Source organism: Anopheles coluzzii, chromosome 3 (assembly GCF_943734685.1).
Source record: "Anopheles coluzzii chromosome 3, AcolN3, whole genome shotgun sequence".
NCBI classification, from domain to species: Eukaryota; Metazoa; Arthropoda; class Insecta; order Diptera; family Culicidae; genus Anopheles; species Anopheles coluzzii.
The window spans coordinates 85,038,881-85,060,576 of record NC_064671.1 but is presented as its reverse complement, the minus strand read 5'-3'; the positions used below and the strand labels follow the sequence as shown (position 1 = coordinate 85,060,576).

Genomic DNA, 21,696 nt, shown 5'->3' with positions numbered 1-21,696 from the left:
GAAGGATGCGTTCCGGCCAACAAACGGTAAAACTCCGTAAACCTATTCAAGTGTTTATGAAGCACTTTTGCGATGCCGGGGAAGCAACTTCCCGCAAAAGGGGAAGGGTAAACAATCATCTGTTTAACACATTTACTCTGCTGGTAAAGGGCTGACAAACAGGACACGAAAAGGTACCGCCAGGGCTTGGGAAAAGGATGCCATCTCCATCTGATCTCTCTTTTCCTCTCTCCCTCCCTCTGTAAGTGGCAGCATCTTCTCGGCGGCGGCTTGAAACCATATGTTGTTAGCCAATTAACCCCTTTTTGGGTCTTGGTTGGTTGGTTGGTGTGGTAGTCAATGGTTTTTGGCGATGAATTATCTCATACCGTGGATTCATTCCACGTTTGGATACGAAATATGAAATTCCCTAAAACAAACAAACACATCGACACACCTTTTTCCCCTGCTTGCGAGTTCGTTCGTTCGTTCGTACAAAGGAAAGCCTACAAAAATCGTTGGTTAGTTAGTTCCCCCGTCTTTTTTTGTAGCTGTATTATACTGTACGATGCATTTGATTCAACCTAGGCCACGCACATTGCACCACCGTAGCGATTGGTGTGCGTGAGATGGCGACAAAAAAAAACACATTACAACACGAGGTTCTAGTGTTTTATGCGAAACGGAATTGTTTGTGTGGCGGTGCGTGTCTCTTTTACAGAGGGAGTTTCCTCTCGCTTCCACCCCAAAACCCGCTTCAAACGGGCACACACTCACACACATCCTAGGAGAGCTCAAATGACGGGCCCTTGGTAGTCGTGGGTCCGGGGGCATACGTCGACCAACTGGCAAATGGTATCGAATTACCGTTCGGTTTCCCCTCGCAAGCGAAGGAAGCCGGCACACTGAATCTGGCCATCGACCAGCGCACACGCAGGTACACACAGCCAAACCCCACAGCCTGGCAGTGTGGTTTGTCGAAGAGACATACCAGGAACGGCGGGGGCACAGAAAGCAAGCGGGACACACCGGAACGCCATCAAAAAGGCTAACGTCGGGTTCGGGTGCGGACTGTTTGCTTCTCGATCCATCCCGTTACCGTTCTAGGGCTCATTGCCGTTGTTGAAGCGTAGAAGCTGGAGTATTTCAGTAACGAATCACTCGAATTTTATCGGGATCATTGCCCAGATATTCTTTAAGTTGGAGACTAGAAGAGAACAACGGTAATGATGAATATTAAAGAATATGATCATATGCAGTAAACATTATCTTAGATCCCACCATATCATCCCAAATGAGACGAAACCAAGTCTACTCAATGATTTTTGTAATCGAACTAGGCTTCAGTGCTGTTCACGATCGTCATCCAACAAACAATAGTCATTTGATGCTGCTAACTTCTTCTCACAGGATTTACCACGAGTTGGAACTCATCATCGTCATAATCATCACCACAACTTATATATCAATTGCTCAAATACTGTTCCTTTACTTTATTCCAATCGCTAAATGATATTTCTGTTAAATTATCTACATTTCATTGACTAAAAATAAGGAACTTTGATACCAAATCGAAATTAGAGATCTTTCTCAACCACTAACCGCTTATAAGGATCTTTATAAAGATTATCTCATATTTTTTAAATATTCTAAGTGTGTTTGAACTTGAGGATATACATTGTGTACCATAATTGCATAAGGTCTGTAAGATTTAGGTAATCTCATTTCATTTATTAAGCTCATTTCATAGTTCCAAATTAAATTGTCTTTTTTGCAAATCTGAGGTCGAAATGGGATTGTTAAGGATATCATTTCGTTCGAGAACTGTTTAAAACTGTTTATTCAAACAACGGAAATAAATGTCGTGCTTTATTTTTGCATGACCCTTACCATCACATTAATGTCATCAGTGATCGGTCAAAAGTAAGCTGGCGTATAGACTTTATTTGAAGTACTTGTTTAGTTATGGTTTGAACAGATAGTTTAAACGCTTTGGGATTAATATTGTTCAAGTTTCCTCACGAATACTGTACCAAATAAGTCTGCAAAATCCCTCCTTGATCACGTTTGTAACATTATCTTTACAGCTGCAAAGCCTGGTATGAGCTGCAAAATGTTACTCAAAGTAAAGGAATTTAAGCAACTTTATCATCCCTCATCTCATCTGAATGATAATGCTCCGATTTAACGTTTAATTGACGCCAGTTTGCCTTGTTCACTCGATGGTTGTATAAATGTTTGTTTGTACTCAACTCAAAAAGACCCTATCAAATGTATAAAATTCTGCAGATACTTTCGATATTCCCAAGGTTTTTAGATACTTCAAATAACCATTTGGCATATTAGACATAAGCCAATCTCATCAGAGCCTAGAATCCAAGACTTAGCCAACAACGGTTTAAAAACGACCTTTGTTCCTTTTTGTACACCTCATCCTGAAAAGACGAACAAAGTTTGTTTGTAGCCAAGCTGAAGGGAAATGAGAATAACGCACCAGTTTTGTTGAAAAACAGCTAGATTAATTTAATTTCACTACGCAGGGCATTAAAAAATACACTCAGAAAGAGGTAATATTTGTCCTAAAACACAGCATTAAGAGCCAAAGGTCATAGGTCATCTTTGAACCGATCCGATGCAATTACTCACTCGTAAGATCACTGTAAATGTGAATTGTTACAATGGCTTGCTGATCCACCAACCAACCTGCATGATCGCTTCAACACAATCAAATACGATCACTTGTCATTCACAAGAATTATTCACCATCTTCTGTTAGCAACCAACACCGCTATCCTCCTTCTAAATCACCTCCTTGTTAGGCGGTAATTAGTTTTCTCTAATTCCCTCGTTGTGTCCCGAGGATTTGAATGCTGTTCACCACACCAAACATACACACACAGTTAAGGGAAGCTAAACTAAAACCCCTCCTGCGAGTGCCAGTGACCAAGAATGTGTGTATTGTCGCTTGTCGAGATTCCTTTCCTTGTCACCCGGATCGCCAGAATGCACCCCCCATGGAGTTGGTGTGCGGTGTGCTCGGTTCAGGGCGAGGGCGATTCGGGCGTTTAGGAAGATGGTCGTAAATAAAGCAGCCCTTTCTGGTGGAACATTCAAATGAAGAGAGAAAAAAAAAACAAACAAAACACAGGACCAATTTGTTTGCGCACTTTTCTATATATCGATCGAATGTGGCCAACGGGGCCCTTCGTTGGACCGATCGCTGTCGCCTCACCTGTGCGGGATTCCGATCGGCGGCATCGTAGCTTGGGATGATCCATTTTTCTCACTTTCTATCCACGGGGACAGAGAGAGAATGAAATAGAGGGAAAAGGAGAGATAAGGAACGTAGGGTCAACGCGTAAGCACACAACCTGACACTAAAACATTGGTGTGGCTACGGATATCAGATTCTTCACGCAAGTGGAAGCGATCGAGCCAGCATGTTTTACGATTATCGTGCGTAACCGGCAAATGTCCAATACACACTCACACACACACACACCGATGAAGGTGTGGTAAAACAAGAGAAAAAGCCAAAAAAATAAAGGATAAACTACGAGCAAAACAGACGCACAGTCGCGATCGTCCGATCGTTTGGGAAAGAAAAGATAAACATTCCCAAAAGAAAGAGGTGACACAACCGCGGGGAAAGGTTAGGCACGGCTGGCGTGTAAATTTATCGTCTTCCCGATTTCTGGCCAGCAGCAGAAGCAGCAGCAGAATAAAACGCTAGAGAGCCAAAAGTCCAAATACTTCTGCTCATTGCTCGTGTCCTTCTGCTGCACAGTGAAAACGGAAGAAAGATCGAAAAAAAAACGCGCACACATTTCGATAATCTGTTGTGTTTCTGCTCACCTTTTCCACCAGCGTTAAACTGTCCAACGAAACAATTGACGATGGTTTACTCTCCCTCTCTTCTTCACAAAAAATGTTAAATTGTGAGCATAATATTTGGTGGTGGTTCGGAGTTTAAAGGTGGGAACATGGAAATTATTGTAACTGCGCGATGCACCTCCAGCATCACCTCCCCACGAAGCTCTGATCGTTCGATTGCGATCGTTCGATGGCTGATTATTGTGCATCGAGAAGCGATCGTAATGATCCCGGGCTCGTATTTCGGGCGACTGTGTGCGCACTGATGATAAATGGTGCACTCACGGAAGGAAGGAGCAATAAGCAGTGATGTTTAATGGCAAAACAAAACGTGCACGCTAAGGGGTGTAGATGGTACAAATTAGCGAACTTGGCACTTATGAAAGTGTGAAGAATAGATTTGAAAGTGTATTAATTAGCTTTTGAGGAGAAATCCAGAATTATGTATTTGTAGTTGTGTGATCGTTTCAAATGTGTGATCAAACAAATTGATCCTCATAACAAACGTTTCACAATGTTACAATGAGATTTTTGGCATTGGAAATTGAGTTAAGAATAGTCTTTATATGCATTTAATTTATCAAATTATCTTATAGATCGTATGCACTCATGTTATTCTTAGTACAAAATTCATCTGCCCTCCACTGTTACAATGTGCAATTTTATCGATATAAAATGCTACTTGCTACGTATAGCCGCTGGCATCAGTAAATCATCAGCGACGGATTAACATGTGTAAAAGCCTCAAAGGGAGGTTATGTAGAACTGTTCAACAGGGTCTTTTTTAAGGACCCCCTCACAACCTGGCAACAGCTACTAAATAATCATGTAATCATGTTGCTTTGTACAATTTGATGAATAATACGAATTTATTTTAACGTTTATGGATGTCGGATCTAAGTATATAAAGATCACACAGAGCAGCATCACAGTTCTGTCGATTTTGCAATATAAATGTTTGTAACAATTCAAAAATTTCCTCAAAAGGATAGAGCATTCAACAACAATTCAAAGGATAGAACATTCCAAAGGATATAACTAAAGCTAAAATAACACCAGTAAACCAAATCTGCAGATGATCTTAGAAGTAAATCTGTAGAAGTAGAAGTCCTTACAGATGATCTTCTACTACTATTTGGCGTAAACGTCCTACGCGGACATACCAGCCTATTCAGGAGTTCGAGACTTTATTCAGTACTACCCAGCCGGATGGTCATTCCGTGCTACGGAGAGACGGTCCATATGAGGGTTGAACCCATAACAGACATGTCATTGACATTGAGTCGTTCGAGATGACGACTATGCGCCACGGGACCGCCCCTAGATGATAGAGGGTAGATGATCTATTTATGCTTAAATACAATATACAATAACCAGGCAATATATACAATATACAATAACTTTCCTATGACGTTTATCTTGATTCAACTCAATTATAAACCCTTTTTGGAGAGTAACTAACAAACAATAGGTAAATTGTTTAAACTTTCTAAAATTTATTTTCAACAAACCTTAACATATTCAAGAAATATGAAATTATACATAGTACAGTATAAACAGTTATGTTCTTGCAGCTATAAAATACAATGCCTATAGGGACAATCACTTCATTTACTGAGAATTAGGATCGCTTTAGGGTCTTTATCGCTGCTTCACTAGAATGAAATTGGCGTATAAATACATTGTAACGTTTCTTAAAGATTATCAATGTAATCAATGTTCAATGTAAGCCTCGAGAACCTATATACGCCGGCATGTCCTCGTATGAAGTACCGCCAAATAGAAGAAAAAGATGTGAAATGTGTGTTACAGGGTTTCTCATGATGTTTTGGTTGATTTCCATAGTGTTTTGGGTTTGTCTTACGATTTTTTCACCACTTTCGACATATTTTTGGGCCATTCCCACGAAGAATCGAAAATAATTCGGAAAAAATAAGAAGAGCAGCCCTGTTTATACATACTGTTCGATTGTATCTCAAACGTTCTCGATCTCGATCGTTCATTCAGAGGAACAATCATTGTTATGATGAACATAATTTAACATGGTAGTCAATCAATTTCTTCATAGAATTCTCGAAAAACATCCATTCAATGGCTCAACATTTGTTTCCTTTTCAAAATGCTACTCCACAAACTCAGCCTACACTTAACCTACGTTACATTTCTATCGACATGTGTGTGTGTGCCTTTTCACTTCAAGAAACTGCAGACAGCAGTGGCAAAGGCTTCCCCCGTTCCTTCTAATCCGTTTGACACCTTCATCAAAACACAATCACATCACAAAAGACACAGTTTCTTTTCATTTGAAGGTCGCCCTTTCGGCCCATTTCCGGACATTTCGCACTTTGTTGATGCTTTGGCTGCTGCTTTTGGGATATTTAGCCATGTGAAGCATATTTTTGTCGTTGTTGTTGTTGCTGTTGCTTTCTTACCTCACAAACGCATGCCACCTGCTCCTGGGTGAAGCCGAAGCTGGGCAGCGACTCGCGATCGGCGGCCGACCCATTCTGCGCAATCAGCTCCAGATCAACGTCGCTCGGCACGCTGCCTGTGTTGTTGTTATTATTATTCACACTATTGCTGTTGTTGTTGTTGTTGTTATTGCTGTTGATACCGAGTGCTCCACCGCCACCCCCAGTACCTCCGTCACCCACTCCGCCACCACCACCACCACTTTGCGGACTAAACGTTGGGGGCGTCTGTTTGATGGCCACCGACGATAGCTCGTAGTAATCGGTCGACGGATGCTGCAACATGTTTTCTTTCTCTTTGCACGTCACCCGAGTTGACTTGTGAACTTTTTTTTGTTGTTTTAATCTTTTCTAACACAAACACTTTCACAGAGACACTTTTTTAAATTCACTGCACTGTGGTTGGTATCGCTCAAACGATGCACATTTTCATGCTCTTATCACTCTTACTCTGACATCATTTGCCAAAAACTAATCAAACACTTTTTCTCCCCCTTTTTCCACTTTTCTCAAATTATCACAAATTAAACAAAACTGCTCAAAACTGCACTTCAAAGATTGCACTTGTATCAATCGCTTGCACGCTTCACCGTTGGTTCTTCATAGGGGAAACACACTTGTGGCACCAATGCTATTCTAGCTTGTTCTGCATTTTCACTCTGCTTTGTTTTGATTATTTTTCTTGTAAATAAATTTTCACACGCTTATTTTTTTATTATTATTCACGATGCAATGCGATGCTCCGATCAAATAGACGCTCGCATACACTGCTCACTGACGATCGCGGTGCGCTCGGCGTGACGGCGTACTATAAACACGTATCGATCGGTCGGTCGCGGCTGCGGAGAACACGCGCGAGAAACGATGTGTGCTCGCCGCTTGACGATTCAAATTTATTTAATGCACCGAACGCACACCGCAGCGCAGTCGATGAGCGCAGGAGCGGACCGATGCAGTGGAGTGTACACGAGTGTGTCGTGTTTCGAGTGGCAGGACTGTTGCAATCTGCGGTGTGAGGGTTACTTACTCCTTCGTGCGATGTTTGCGAATGGCTTTAAAAATTATTAACGTGAAAATTTCTTTTGTACGATGGATTATTATTCACAACCATAAACATTAAAAAGATTTAAAATTGTAAATGTAAATTATATCCATCCAACATGATCTAAATTAGTTTGCTAAAATAATGATTGAATGGTTCAAATAAATATATAAAATAAGATTTATTTTTATGCTACCAACTTATATTTTCATAATTTTAAATTACACACATTTTGTTTCTCGTTTACACTCACCTTCAGCGCCAGCGCAAAAGTAACGCTTCAAGCCACGCCCATTTTTTCACATTGAGAGCAATGAAAGAGCAACACAAAAATCATCAACAAAACATGTGCAGTTGATAAAAGCGTGCACATTCTTAAAGCTCTATCTCTCTTTCTTTCTTTCTCTCTATATCTTTCTTGCTTTCTCTATCTGAGACATGGACTAATGTTGTAGCAGCCTTGTTGCGGTTGTAGAATAAACCATAATTGCAAAGGCCAACCATAATCTTTCTCAACACAGCCATACGTGTTACACATTGAAAAAGGACTTATTTAGCAGAACAATAATCAACAATAACCTTTAATTAGGCATTTAATGTACGTAGTTTAACTATAGACTGGCTTCTCCGATGTCTCATTAATTACTGTTTATACTAAAGCTTGCGTTTGGGTTAGTAAAGCAACATTAGGAACTTAACTGGAATTTGAGTTTGACACCCCTATTCACAGTGTTTGAGTGATCTTTCAGATTCTAGCAAGTTAATCCGTAATGATGTATGATTTTCTGATTTAATCTATCCAATGTTAAACCATATCAGTCTTGTGTTCTTGACACAAGATTGCTATTACAGTCGTTGCCACCAAATTTTGGCTCTAAGGCAAGGATAATGTATTTAGACGGTTGATTTTTATCGCTTTTGCTGGGCGACATTGTGGGGGACATCTGTCACTCTCTGCATACAGATTTCATTACCCAGCACCAGCTCTCCCCGATTTTTATACCGGAGCCCCCGGAAGAGATATGTCAAGTCGAGAAATGTCATCTTGCTCTGAACAACTTCACCTTGTCATTTATAACACCTTGCTCTAAGGCATCAATTTTTGACAGTGCGCATGAATTTTTGCCTCTAAGGCATCAATTTTTGACAGTGCGCATCAATTTTTGACTCTAACGCACCTATTTTTGTCTGTAAGTCATCAATTTTTGACTCTTGTAGGAATCATGACAATTTTACAAGGTATTTAAGCAGATTTTTAACAATTGTTACTCCACAACTCATAAAAAATACAAAAACTGTGTAAATTGATTGTTTCTTGAGAAAAAATGATGAAATTTTAGAATTTCTAAAGCTTTTGTTTACAGCTGAAAATACGTGCCAATTTTTTTCACTCCATTGAAACTGCCAAAATTGGCAAAACAATTGTTTGATTTTAAATTCTATCAATAAAATTATTCACTATTTAACTTAATTTCAATCATTTCAGAACACACAGTTTCAGAAATTACATAAAATTTTGTAAATAAAGCGATTGACTCACAGTCAAAAATTGATGCCTTCCAGGCAAAAATTGATGCGCTCTGTCAAAAATTGATGCCTTCGAGGCAAAAATCGTGAAACGCTGTCAAAAATTGGTGCCTTCGAGACAAACATAAGTGAGTTAGAGTCAAAATTTAGCGACAACGACTGTAATAAGAATACATCATTCTATCTACTGATTGGATACTTTATCAATCAAAATCACACCTAATAACTAAAAATAAAAATTAAAATTAAAATTAGTAAAATAACTAATTTTTATCCTAATTTTGAAGAATTAGTTCCTGTTTTGTCCATTCATTTACGCTTAGTGCGTTCGTGCGAACGTGCAAAAAAGTGGGCGGAGCCTGTTTATTCCTTAAATTCCTGATAAAAGGATGTTCAGTCAAACGAACAGTAGGGAAATTCATTTGTATTCATCATGGAGGATCATTTTTTTACTGCTACATGATCAGAACGTGAAACTTAAAGTTAAAGGTTAAGCGTTTAATTTTCAACCAAACTGTGCTTTAACTTTAATGTTCGTACGTTTGTAAAACTAACATCGAAAAAATAAATTTAAGGTTATTATACAGTTTATGAAACAATATAGCAAAAAAGAAAAGGAAACATGAGGAATAACTACGACCAACCCATTTTTAAAATAAATTAAAAAAAAAACATCAAAACACACCTTGCTTAATTCCAAAATATGTTGTTTATATATTTGAGCTTCCGTGTTTATAAACCTATACACATCCATTAAGTAGCTAGCTTTCTTTCTTTTGCCCTTCGTATTGCGCATGGCTAACCTTCCTCCTTCCCTGACCACCATCTACTCTAGCAAATTTCCCGTTTTTACTCATTTCTACTTTTCAAAGCACAACCTCTCTCCACATTCAGCGGAACGTTTATTCCTTCCAAACAGCACCAATTTTCATTGCACAATCGCTACACACACACTTTGCAACTGCGTGTGTGTGTGTGTGTGTGTGTGTGTGCAATGATATTTCGATAAAATCCCTTCATTTCCCCATCCACGCTTTACTTCCAGTTTCATAATTCCATTTTCCACTTGTTTTTTTTTCTCCCTCGCTTCACAGTTCTCATTATTGTTTTACAGTTTCATGTATCCACACTCTGTACCACCCTTACCAGCACGACGATTCTTCCACCTTTCGTTCACTTGCTACAAGTATTTGCTACTCTTTTCGATTCAAATTGTTTGCGTGTTTCGATTTAGTTGAATTTGCACAGTTTCTTTTCTTCTTTAACATCGATTGTTTTTGCTCCCCTTACAAACGAACAACATTGCCTGGTTTTCTTTCTTTCTTTTTCTTTTTCTTTTTTTACTTGAATGCATTCGATACTTCTTTTTTTTTTTGTAATAACGCGTACGAAAACTCCGATTTGCGGTGGTAAAATGACGCAAAAAACTATTTAATAAATAAAGACCACGGAAACCGAAAAGGAACAACAGTAAGTCACACTAGTTCTGGAACGATATAAATGTAGTTACACTGAACGAATAGCCCTGTTACATACACCTCTGTACACGTTTTGGGTATGTTTTTATCTTGCCTTTCTCTGCCTAGCATGTGCTTTTAGTACATTCTGTTTATTCACTTTACCGTTTTACAACTATGGCTTTTATTTGATTTATCGTTTGCGCTCGTATCGTTTACTTGTCATTTGTGTTATCTGCTTTGCATATCTTTCACATTTGCCTTATGTGCCCCTTTGCTGCTTCACTCGCTTTAGTTTACCTAGCCTATGTGTGTTTGCGTAAAGTTTTAAATGAAACAAAAAATACATTTCACTAGCTTCTTCGCTTCTTTCGGGAGGGTAGAACCATTAGACGGTTCCGTTTCCTTATTTTTTGTGTGTGTTTTTTAATCATTTCTTTTTTACTCCCATCTTGCCTGTTGTGCCATTGCTTATTTCTTTGCCTCGCCGTTACTTTCGTTAGAATGTTTCAATATTTTTTCCAGCTTTATCCTGTTTTAACTCTGTGGCTTATTAAACGATTAAGTTAGTTCTGTTTTAAATGCATGCCATTCACACATACACACGCTCGTTTTTTCGCATCCTTTCTTTAAGATTAAGAGCTTTTAAGTTTGTTTTTCTTGCCAATATTTTTACTCCTGCTTGTTTGTGATGTTTTTTTATATGTTAGATAACCTTTCGTAAGCTTACATTTATATGCTAACCCTTTTCGCGCTCCCTCCCTTCCATGCATGTTGCTTTGGTTTTACGTTTTAAGTTCTGTATCTTTGCTTCTTTTTTAATCATTTAGTACACTACGTTCAAAATCATGAATTAGATTCAGATCATGCGGAAGATAATCACTGACAAACGTCCATCACCACCACCACCAGCTGGTATAAATGTAAGAGTAAGGTGTATGAGTTTGTTTATTTGTTTTGTTGTAAAATTATTATTATTCACTATAGATTTATATATATATATATATTCTCGCATAACGTTTCGTGTAGCTGTGTGTGTCCCTGTCTTTTGCCTCTTTGGATTCTATTGCGCATCCTCTCCGTTTGCCCTCCCTCTCGTTCGCTGGTTTTACCTTGCCGTAGCACTCTTCGAGCACCTGTCCCACTATTTCTCCACTTAGTTACGCATTGTTCCCGCTTCATTATCTGCACATTTGTCTCATTTTTCTTGCATTTATGCTCCTTCCCGTTTCATCCTTAAACGATAAAGTGTTTCACTTATATTCCATACATTCTTGCTACTACTTTCTGCCCCATTTTCCGGTAACCACTGTTCATCACTGTTTTTTTCTTTTCGTTTGGTTTAATTGTGCATTCGTTCGTCCTTCGTTTTGCAAACACTCACAGCAAACAACCTTAAATCGCTTCTTCCCGGTCCCGGTACGACCCCCTGATCCCTGGCACGAAACACCTAAATGCTAAATGGAACACCATTAAAGTTTGTTTGTTTGCTTTTTTGTCACGATTGTAAAAAAAAAACTAACTCCCCCACCTCACGCGGGCCCGACCCGATTGGTAAATGCAAAAGCAAAACACCTATATGTATATATTAAACCTATAATTTCCATACACACACACAAAAAGACCCCTTCCTTTCATTTAACGCAAACAGATGATTGAAATTCAGCGCGGCTCGTGGTGGCCGTCCGGTCCGATGGCGAGTGCCATTTCGCGATCGATCTCCTGGGCAATGCTGCGGCTCGAGTACTGGCGGGACAGGCGCTCGCTGCGCCGGTGGCCGACGCCGCCCGACCGGCCCCGGTACTACTTGCCCGTGGCGGACGACAGCTTCTGTCAACGCTTCTCGCAGCTCGAGTCCATCTTGTCGAAGTCGGAGTCGGGCAGGTTGGTCAGATGGGTGCGGTCGCTGCGGGCCGTGTTGCGATCGTTCGAGCCGAGCTTCGTCGACACCTCCGACGGTGGGCCCGAGTCGGTGGTGACGTGCTTCTGCAGGGCGGACACAAAGTTCTGCAAAGCAAAAACCGGCAAAAAAATGCGTAAAAGCGTCGTATGTTAATGTTTGTTAGCGGTTGATGTGGTCAGAAAGTTGAAGTAAAGCAAAAATTAACAAAAAAAAACGACGAGGCAGAAACGTACACATGCCTAACCATTTACAGACACTGCGTCAGGCACTGGATTGTGTGTATATGTGGGAGTATGTGTGTGAAGAGTGGTTCAAAATGCGTAATGGGTGAAATGATGATTTATAGGGTTTTCCAGGAGTTCTCATAGCTGTGGGGCACTTTTTTGACTCTTTCATACGTGAAATGAACTAAATGTAATGGGAATTATACTCTATAGCACCCTTGTTGGACAAATCCAATAGGAATTTCCAAGGGGCCTCTCCAACCTTTAAAGTTCACTTCTAATAGGAAAGAGTCTAGAATGTGTCCGACAACTATGAGAACCCCTGGAAAACCCTGTAAGACAATATTTCCATGTTTGAAAACTTTTCACCTAAAAATGCCAAAAATAGTTAAATGTATTCAATTTTCCACTTAATTTTATAACCCATTTTCCGCACGCATTTCATATCCATCACTGTATGCCGGCTAACCTACTACATGTGCTGGTTCCCTGGTTCATAAAAGCATAAGGACGAGCAGCGTGTTACGCAGTGTTGTGGGGCAAAGCAGTAAAAGCATGCACACAAACCACCACCATTACCTGCAGCAGCACTAGATGGTCGGGGTTTTTTAATGCTTTTTTCTGGCTTTCAATGCTACCACTCCACCCTCTCAATGTGCTTTTTAGAAACCGGCTTATCTAAGAATCTAAGGAAAACGGAAACTTTTGCACATAAATAAACCTGAACCGTACGCGGGTTGGTTTGTTTTCCGGCCCCCCTCCCCACTCACCTGCGAAATAATATCGCCCCGGGCGGTGCGAACCTGATACAGATAGCGATACTTGCGCTGGCGGGCCTCCTCCCGCGTTTCGCGCGATCGTGACCCCGATCGGCCCTTGTAGTGTCGCCTTCGGCGATGGTGCAGCTGGCGCCGGTGGTCGATCTTCCAGGCGGTCACGAAGCACTGCACCAGCACGCCGAGCACGGACGAGATGGGCCAGCAGCAGAGGATCACGCCGCCCCAGCACGGCGGTGGCGTTGGGTCCGGCTTCATGTTGAAGATCTAGAAGCGGAAAAGGCATTTTAGACGCGGAAACCTCTGAGACCTTAGGGGAAGTTGGCCTTTACCCAGTCCAGTGTGTTCAGTCCGTGCATGAAGAAATCGATCGAGCACAGTATCATGGCCGATCCGATAATGCTGGAAGCGATGATGGACGTAAACTTCGGGCAGAACAGTGCGCAGATCGCACAAATGATAGCTCCACCAACGACCGATACGAACAGTTCGTTCTCCTGCAAGTGAGTGATCAGTGGTAAGCATCGATAGGACTACGGGGAGAGCGAGAGAGTGTGTGTAAAGCGCGCCTCCAAATACTTACACCAAATATGTAATGAGGTAACGTGGCTATGCAGGCGGCAATCGTTGCGCCGGCCACTAGTGCACCGGCGGAGGCTCCTATCAGGGTGGATGAGATGGGATGGGTCGAGCCGAGCACTGCACCGAACAGTCCGGCCACTACCGCCAGTGCTAATGAAGAGAGAAGAAACAATGTTAGCATCCCGCGTGGACTGTTACAGTTACAAGTTCTATAAGCTAACCTGGGGCAGCCAGGTTTCCAAACCCGGTGATGTTCTTATTCTGCAACAGCACAATACATCCGGCACCGGCTGCCAACCCGGTGAGGAATCCTATCGCCCGGAGACATCGATATCCTATAGGAAGAGAGTTACAATATTAGTACCACATCAAATTGAATTTAAGGTTGAAGGGTGCAAGGTTGAATCCCCAGCTATGACTGTTAGAATGAACAAGAACTGGTCGATTAGTTCAGTTCTTTTTAGTTCAATTCAAGGTGCGGAACGAACTTCGTTAGCTGTAAGCAGTAAAAATCGCTTAACTGCCACAAGCAAGTTTTTGGCAAACTTTCCGTCGATTGGACGAACTAGTAAACGATTGGATGAGTGGTTGCAAACTTGCAATTGTTGAACTAAGGCCAAAGGAGTCTAATTTTATTTATTTTTTTTAATACTCGTAGTTCCTCTTCAAGAGTCAGAATCAATAATCTTTGAGATTCTTTCTACGGACAGATTGAATTTCAAACGAGTGAATCACAAGATTGTCCAGTGAGTAAGTGAGATGAATTTCAAAAGAGTGGATCAATAGGAATTTAAGTAATAAAAGGATTTATGTATTTCACTGTTTTGTCACTGTATACATCTTTAAATAGTAAATTCAAGATACAATTCACTAAAGCCTCTCTTCTAGTCTGATTCGACTCAATGAAAAGAATGAATATATAGAAAGAAGGATGCTGTTCTCGTACAGTTCTTGTAGATGAACGAACTGGGTCATTCGAGTTCTTTAAAAAAGCCTAATTTTCAAATTTCGGATTTTGAGTTATCCATATTGAAAATTCCTATTAGATTCCATATGAGCCTGTCCTAAAGGGAAATATTTACAGGGTTTTTGAGGGGATCTCATGGTTGTGAGAGAATTCCTTGACTCTTTCTTACGGGAAGTGAACTTCAGATGATAGGAATTTGGCTCTAAGGCACCCTTTTTGGACATGCTCCTTGACAATTCTTGTTGGATTTATCCAACAAGAGCGATTGTTGCACAATGCCGTTCATATTAGAAACTGGCTTGGAAAACTGTGTAAATTTACTTCCCGGAAGAGAAGGTCAAGAAAGCCAATGAATCTAGCAGTTTCCAGACAGTAATTAGATTCCCAGGATTGTCCTGCTTCCAGGGGTTGATCCCAAGCTAATAATAATGTCAAAGTTGGATAAAGTCACAAAAAGGAATCGAAAAGTATTTTCCACCCTTGCTAACAAACCCTGTAAGCGGCCTCTCATAATCCTTATCGTGCACTTCGTTTCGTTCAGCACAAGCAGGCATTTGCAAAACGCTTTGAAACGGCGAAGCAGTCACCTGGGGGCTAATAACACGCAAACGTCACTACTGCTTCAACCTTCTCTCAAGGACGCTCGTAAAATGTGGAACAACACACCGTGTCACATCCCCACAGTCCGGATGATAAACGCTTGCGGGCGGGAAAATCACACAGCCCAGCAGCACACAAAAACAGCGTACAAAAAAAAAAAAAACAAAAAAAAACGAAATCGAGGTCAAGTGGGAAGACGACATACGCTCGCTGCATATCCTTACCGAGCAGGGTGTAAACAATCCCGAACACTGCAATCGTCGTCCACAGCAGCACGGAAACGGTCGACGTGGTGGAGGTGGTCGTGGTGCAGAGCGGATTTTCCATCGCATTCTGTGTGTTTGTGTTGGAGTGGTTTATGCAAGGAAAAACAGAATTGGCTTAAAATAATGCACTACTAGGACACAATGCTGCCAAAGCAGTGCAAAAACAAACCACACTTGCCTGAATAAGAAACGGCCACACGATGGACTGTTCGTACTTGGCGTCGGAGGCGGCAACACCGCCGAGCGAGTGGTTCTCGCTTCTCGCGTGCTGCTCCAGCACAACATCCTCGTGACGGTAATGCATCTTTGCTGGCCTTGTTGCGCTGTTGGCCTAGTAGTTGCCTTTGCACAGATCCCTCGTGACGCCTGTGCGTGGAAGAACGCTACCCGCTATACCTACTGTTTGCACTTCACTCGGTTTGTGTTGCTTCTACCGTGTCATACTGTCTACTGCGGCAGGAAGAGGGCTCTTTAATTCGTCTGCTTTGGATGCACACTGCAGCTTCCCATTATGCAGCACTAATGGGGCGCACACGCATACGACGAACGGACGCACATGTCCAAACAAAGGATGCCATGGAGAAGATGCTTCTTTGTCGAGTTGTCAATAAACCTGCACCATGAGAGGGGGGACACACGCACACACAGAGGAATAGGGAAGCACAATTGTTGGGTGAGTTTGTTTTAATTTCTTTCTCAATTTACGTTACTTCACAAGCAAACTCGCCTACCAAATGACGTACATAACGCACACACACACATTTATTTCCCACGCTTAAAATGGAAACACAGCACAGCCTGAAGGAGTACTTTCGACCCGCGCGCGCGACACACAGAGCTAATGTTTATTTTGACGGGAGCGTCGTGCTGTGTGCCCCGTCACTCTTTTCGGCGCGCGTTTTTTTTCCTTCTTTCTCGCTGTCCCCTTCAAACCTCGCCTGTCGTCAACGTGTGTTTGTGTTTTGGGTGTTTCCACACGCGTCGTCGAATATCCTGACAGCTCGCCGTCGTCGAAAAAAATCGATCAACAAAAGGTGTATCCCACCGTGGTTGATCGATTCTGCTGCCCCACTTTGGGTGTCGCAAACGTCAAGTGACTGTCGCGACTCGCTGCTTTGCACAAACACACACACGCACGCACGCACACAAGGGGACGGGAGGAAAAGGATACTGCAGCGTATTTTCCAATGACACCACGCAATCACGCAAATTTAAGGGAATTTTCCCTACTTTTCCACGATATGCGTGTTGCGAGGGAGATGGTTCTTCCTAACACACGTGGGCGGGATACGCCTGAACTTTGCTAGATTTTGCACGGGTTACTACGTTACTTGGAGTGGGTTTTAATGGGGGGAGAGTTTGCATTTCTTTTGAGCCTGCCCCACCTTCCACTTCATGCTACTCCCGCCTGCACCTGGGACGGATCACGCGCTACGGCTGGGTCTAAGTAATGATTTTGGAAGCACAAAACGAACGAACACCATTGAACAGGACAAGGACGAACTCACGGTTAACACTAGCACCCGATTGCACTAGAAAATGCAATCCCCACACAGCGATTGTGCTTCGTCGACTGTAACCTGTCCCCGAGCCTGTGTGCTTCATACGCTCTGCTCGGATGCATCCTTTGCCACTGTCCACCTTTGCATCACAATTCACAATTTGCACGGGGTCACGGGATATAAGGAACGGAGCGGTTTTGCTGGAAGCTTCTGCACTACTGCGCTACTGGCGGGTGCGGACCCATTTTTACTACGAACTCTGGGTGGTGTGGTGACGGTATCGCCCAGGCTGAGTTGGCAATATGGGTGGGGAATTTATGGACGACGGACGCACTGTCAACGAACCCGTCGCGTTTTCGTCTGACGAGCCTTCTCCACACACACACACATAGTCACAGACACACACCCACAGCGAGCGAGTTGTCCTGGTTTGTTGGTCGATTAGTTGGCTGGTGGCGGGTTTCATCGACACATCGTCCTTGCTACGTACGTCGATTTCGATGGGGGCGCATGGTTTCAGGAAGAAATGTGAGATGACCGTTACAAAAATCCGTTGGACGGTATAAAAATGATCTTTTTTAGACTTTTGTTGAATCCTGAGTTTATTGTTTTGTTTAAAACAAATATGATTGGTTTTTCATATCTCGACAAACGATAAAATCAAGGACGTTGAAATCCGGAGACAGAGAACTAGTAGGATATTTCGGCCTTAAATTCGGCCTTTTTACTTCCTGGCTGTATGGATCAGGCTTTACTTATGCGCTGAATGTCTAATGTATCAAGAAGTTTTTGTCAGGGAATTGTTCTTCGACAAATATAGTTCCTGAACCGGGACAGGTTTGCGATCCGTTCTATGTCTAATTCAAATACAGGTACAGTTTTTGCACTAGAATAACAAGACATCATGACCTAAATGGACTTGAGATCAGTTTCAAAAACGATTTGGGTTCGAGATCAGTTTCAGGGGTGTCAAGGGGCTCAGCATAAGTTCCACAACCGGTATGGGTTAATTTCAATTTTCTATCTTTTCCATGACCAGCGTAGCGTTTATGATCAGTTATAGGATCGATAAGATTTGAGAACCAGTTCCAGGACCGGTTTAGGTTCAGGATCAGTTCCAGGACCAGTATGGATTTGGGATCTATTCTAGAATCGATATCCAGGTTCAGAATTAGTTCAAGACAAGTATGGTTCGGGAACCAGTTCTAGGGCCGGTAGGAGGCTAGTACCAGTTCCTCGATCAGTATAGATTTAGGGTCTGTTCCAGGACTGATTGGAATTTAGTATCAGTTTCAGAGCCGTTATGGGTTTAGTATCAGTGCCTCGATCGGTATGGATTCAAGGTCTGCTACAGTATCGGTGTGAGTTCAGCAGAAACTGTATAAGTTCAGGATTTCTGAGGCCAATATGGATCACAAACTTATATTCACTTCCAGTATTGATTCAGCTTCTGTTTATTTTGATGTATTCCCTATGATTGTATTGGTTACTAGGAATTCATTTAAAAAAATCTTTTCCTGTCCTCTGGAGTTATTATATCTGCACGAATTTTGAGTAGCCCTGAAACCGGGTCAAATGAACTGGTCCGTACAAAATCAAAAAACAAGAAGGAATTTGTTAGTTAAAACGATAAAATGATATAAGATAACAAGTAAATTACAACATTAAAAACATTTTCAAATAAATAACATTATTAAGGTTATAATTATTCAAAAAAATAGAAGCAGACAAGACAAAAGAACAATCAATAAAAAAGCTGAAAAAACATTCTTATACTTGTTTTGGGATTTTATTCCATTTTCTATCAAGTGGACCATTTTCTCATAAACTACTCGCATACACCATTATTAAAAAATTGAATCATATTCCTGTGAGGTTTTATTTTAGCTACCTAATATGTGATTTCTAATCTGCATATTGTATAGTTTAATCACATTTGTATGTGTGAGGCGTATTTTGCAGAAAATATTGTATCACTATCAATGTACTAGTATCAAATACGGCCTGACCGTTCATCTCTCATCAATATTATTCTAAAATTACAACAATAAAAGATTTCATTTTCAAAAAAGGAATGATAAAACTGTGCTTTTAGCTTGAAGGACATTTTTCAGCTATTTCAACGCGGTCATTAAGGTACCACGTAAACGAATTGTCAGTCCTCGGCTACGGGCAGCCGCTCTGTTTGGGAACTGAACCACAGTCCTGTCTTTTAGGAACATTACAACACCTGGTCGTGTCCAATCCCCATATTAAACCGTAAGACTCACTCCAGACGGTGAAAGTAAAGCTTTTTGCTCAGCGTGCTCTGTACGATTGGTACCATACATTCGTTACCGTAGCCCCGCTTGCTTGCGACATCGTTTATCACAGCTGTCAGTATGTCCATAATATGTTCGCTGTAATTATAGCATCGATTTAGAATACATTCTGCCATACCTAAAGCTAGCGTTTGTTACCTTCTGTACAGTTGACGCAACTTAGCGCACAATTCCTGTATAAACCAGGACCCCTTCTCGATGTGCCGTATCGAGGCGAAGCCGGGCACCGTCGACCAGGCGACGAGAAAATCCATAAACACCGATGCCGTCTTTTCCGACCCTTCCAGCCCGTCGTGCTCGTAGATCGGTACCGGTACAGCCGACTGTAGGTCCGCCCCTTGGCAGGCCTGCACGATCAGCAGCTTCGGTTTGCCGGTGAGCCGTTCGCTAGCCATGAGCTGCTGGATCGCGCGCACCTCCACCGGAATGCTGTTCGCGCCGAACACTTTGCCCTCCTGGCCGTGGGAAAGCAGACACACAACCAGCGAACAGTGTACCGGTTGGGTGCGCTGAACTGCATGCTGCACCGCCTGCAGTATCTGATGGTGGGTAATGTTTTCTTCCACCAGCACATCGTACCCAAAGTCGGTAAAAAGCCGCTCCAGCGCGCTCTTGTCTACCTCCGTACCTTTGCGGTCTTTCAGCGGTCGTGAGGGTACCAGCTCGACCAGCTCCGGGTTGGTTTCACGATAGAAGGTGAACTGATTGATCAGCAGCACGATGCCTGCGCGGGCAGGATCAAACGTGTACGATTCGAGCGATGACGTTGCTGGCTGTACCACTGATGGTAATGGTATGTTCGAACGAGCATGTGTGTTGGGCGAATCATCATCCTTTGGAATGTGTTTGGCAGTTGCATCGGATTGTTCGCGATTCGGTTGCGATACGTTTCGATTATAATGGGATGCGATACTCTTGAGGAAATCACTTTCATCGTACAGCTCTGCCGCTTTGCATGCGGCCGTAAGCATTAAAACATTACTCTCCACACCCGACTGTTTCAACCCCAACTCAATGTTTCCGTTGATGAGAAGTTGCAGTAGAATGATTTCCATACATTCGTGCCTCAGTGGGGCAAAAGTAGTCGATTGCTTCAGCTGGATCACCAATTTTTGCGCATTTTCATCGCTCAAACGCTCACAAAAGTGATATAGCCCTTTCAGCATCGGATGCACGTGAAGTGCAATCTCAGCCGTTTGTGGGAAATATTTGGCCCGAAGCTCAGCGTCATCGAACCCAGCTTGAAGCAGCAGCAGATTTTGCTCCATTATGGTCAGCGCTTCTAGCAGTTCGTTCTCCCAACTTTCCGCCTGTGGCACGTGATTCATCCAATCGACCAAGAAGTTTGTTTCCTCGCCTTCCGGTGCACGTCCAGCGACGGTGAGAATTTGCAGCGCATATTGGGGGTTTCGCTGTCCGTAGAGAAGAAATATCACCGACGCCTGCGAAGAGTGTGAAAGGATTAAAGACATCTGCAAGCGAGACGATGTAAATTACGCACTTTTTCCTCAAAAGAAAGCGAATTTTCAATGAAATTAACATCTTCCTGCGAAAGCATTTCTCGTGAGGGATTTTTTTGTTTGTTTACATTTTATAGCCGCTGAAATGTCAAGGTGTATCCCTCTTACCCTCAAGGTGTATACACATTTATGGATGCAGGTGGGAAAGTGAACAATTTTTCGCTGTAGAAAAATATGAAAATTAATGAAAAGTTAATGATTATTTTAGCTTTCCTTTAAACTGCATTCTACTTTAAGAGTATCTTTATTATCTGATTGCTAAAATTGTAGTTACTGTTCAGAAAAATGCTTTGCATTGTTTGCTTGACTATAATTAAGCATTGAAAATTTTCTTGATGTTTGTTATTTTTTTTAAGTACCCAGGCGGCAAATTCGTTAGGCTTGATGACATCGAAATGCCTTAACAAATAAGAGTTGACGGTACAAACTTTTTCTTCAGAACTGCGGAGTTTTTTAAAGCTCATCTTCTTGCTAGGAGTTTTTCAGGGCCAAAGATTATGCAGACAAGTTTACACATGCCAATCGCAAGTAGCGAACCCATCAAACATCTGTTAAACTTATATGGCGTTGATGGTACGATGGAGTTTGTGAAATTGTTATTATTGATAAATGTTTTGCCTGTGCTTCTGTAATCTATATGTTTTCCAAAGATAGTGTTTGAAATTTATCCTGAATTTTAGAGTTTT

General features: G+C 41.9%; 3 protein-coding genes across 3 annotated transcripts in view; all 3 read right to left on the bottom strand.

Annotated features, from left to right (window-relative positions):
- The window catches only part of LOC120959031 (protein sine oculis), a 29,452-nt gene extending 22,095 nt beyond the window's left edge, over positions 1–7,357 (bottom strand). Inside the window, exon 1 of the mRNA XM_040382152.2 lies at positions 6,285–7,357. Within this exon, the coding sequence (XP_040238086.2) occupies positions 6,285–6,608 (324 nt within the window). The 5' untranslated portion in view covers positions 6,609–7,357. The remainder of the gene's footprint in view (positions 1–6,284) is intronic.
- Positions 7,358–9,582: 2,225 nt separating this feature from the next.
- Positions 9,583–18,766, bottom strand: LOC120958420 (transmembrane protein 198). The gene is made up of 7 exons (XM_049610415.1): positions 15,846–18,766; positions 15,626–15,734; positions 14,056–14,169; positions 13,836–13,984; positions 13,585–13,749; positions 13,247–13,519; positions 9,583–12,356 (listed from the first exon to the last, which is right to left on the bottom strand). Exons 1-7 carry the CDS (start codon positions 15,969–15,971, stop codon positions 12,183–12,185), a joined length of 1,110 nt encoding a protein of 369 aa, XP_049466372.1. The 5' UTR covers positions 15,972–18,766; the 3' UTR covers positions 9,583–12,182.
- A 166-nt stretch (positions 18,767–18,932) lies between these two features.
- Positions 18,933–21,087, bottom strand: LOC120958709 (caspase-8). Its single transcript, XM_040381686.2, has 3 exons — positions 20,992–21,087; positions 19,629–20,932; positions 18,933–19,568 (listed from the first exon to the last, which is right to left on the bottom strand). The coding sequence occupies exons 1-3, from the start codon at positions 21,046–21,048 to the stop codon at positions 19,436–19,438; spliced, it is 1,494 nt and encodes a 497-aa protein (XP_040237620.2). The 5' UTR covers positions 21,049–21,087; the 3' UTR covers positions 18,933–19,435.
- Positions 21,088–21,696: the final 609 nt, after the last annotated feature.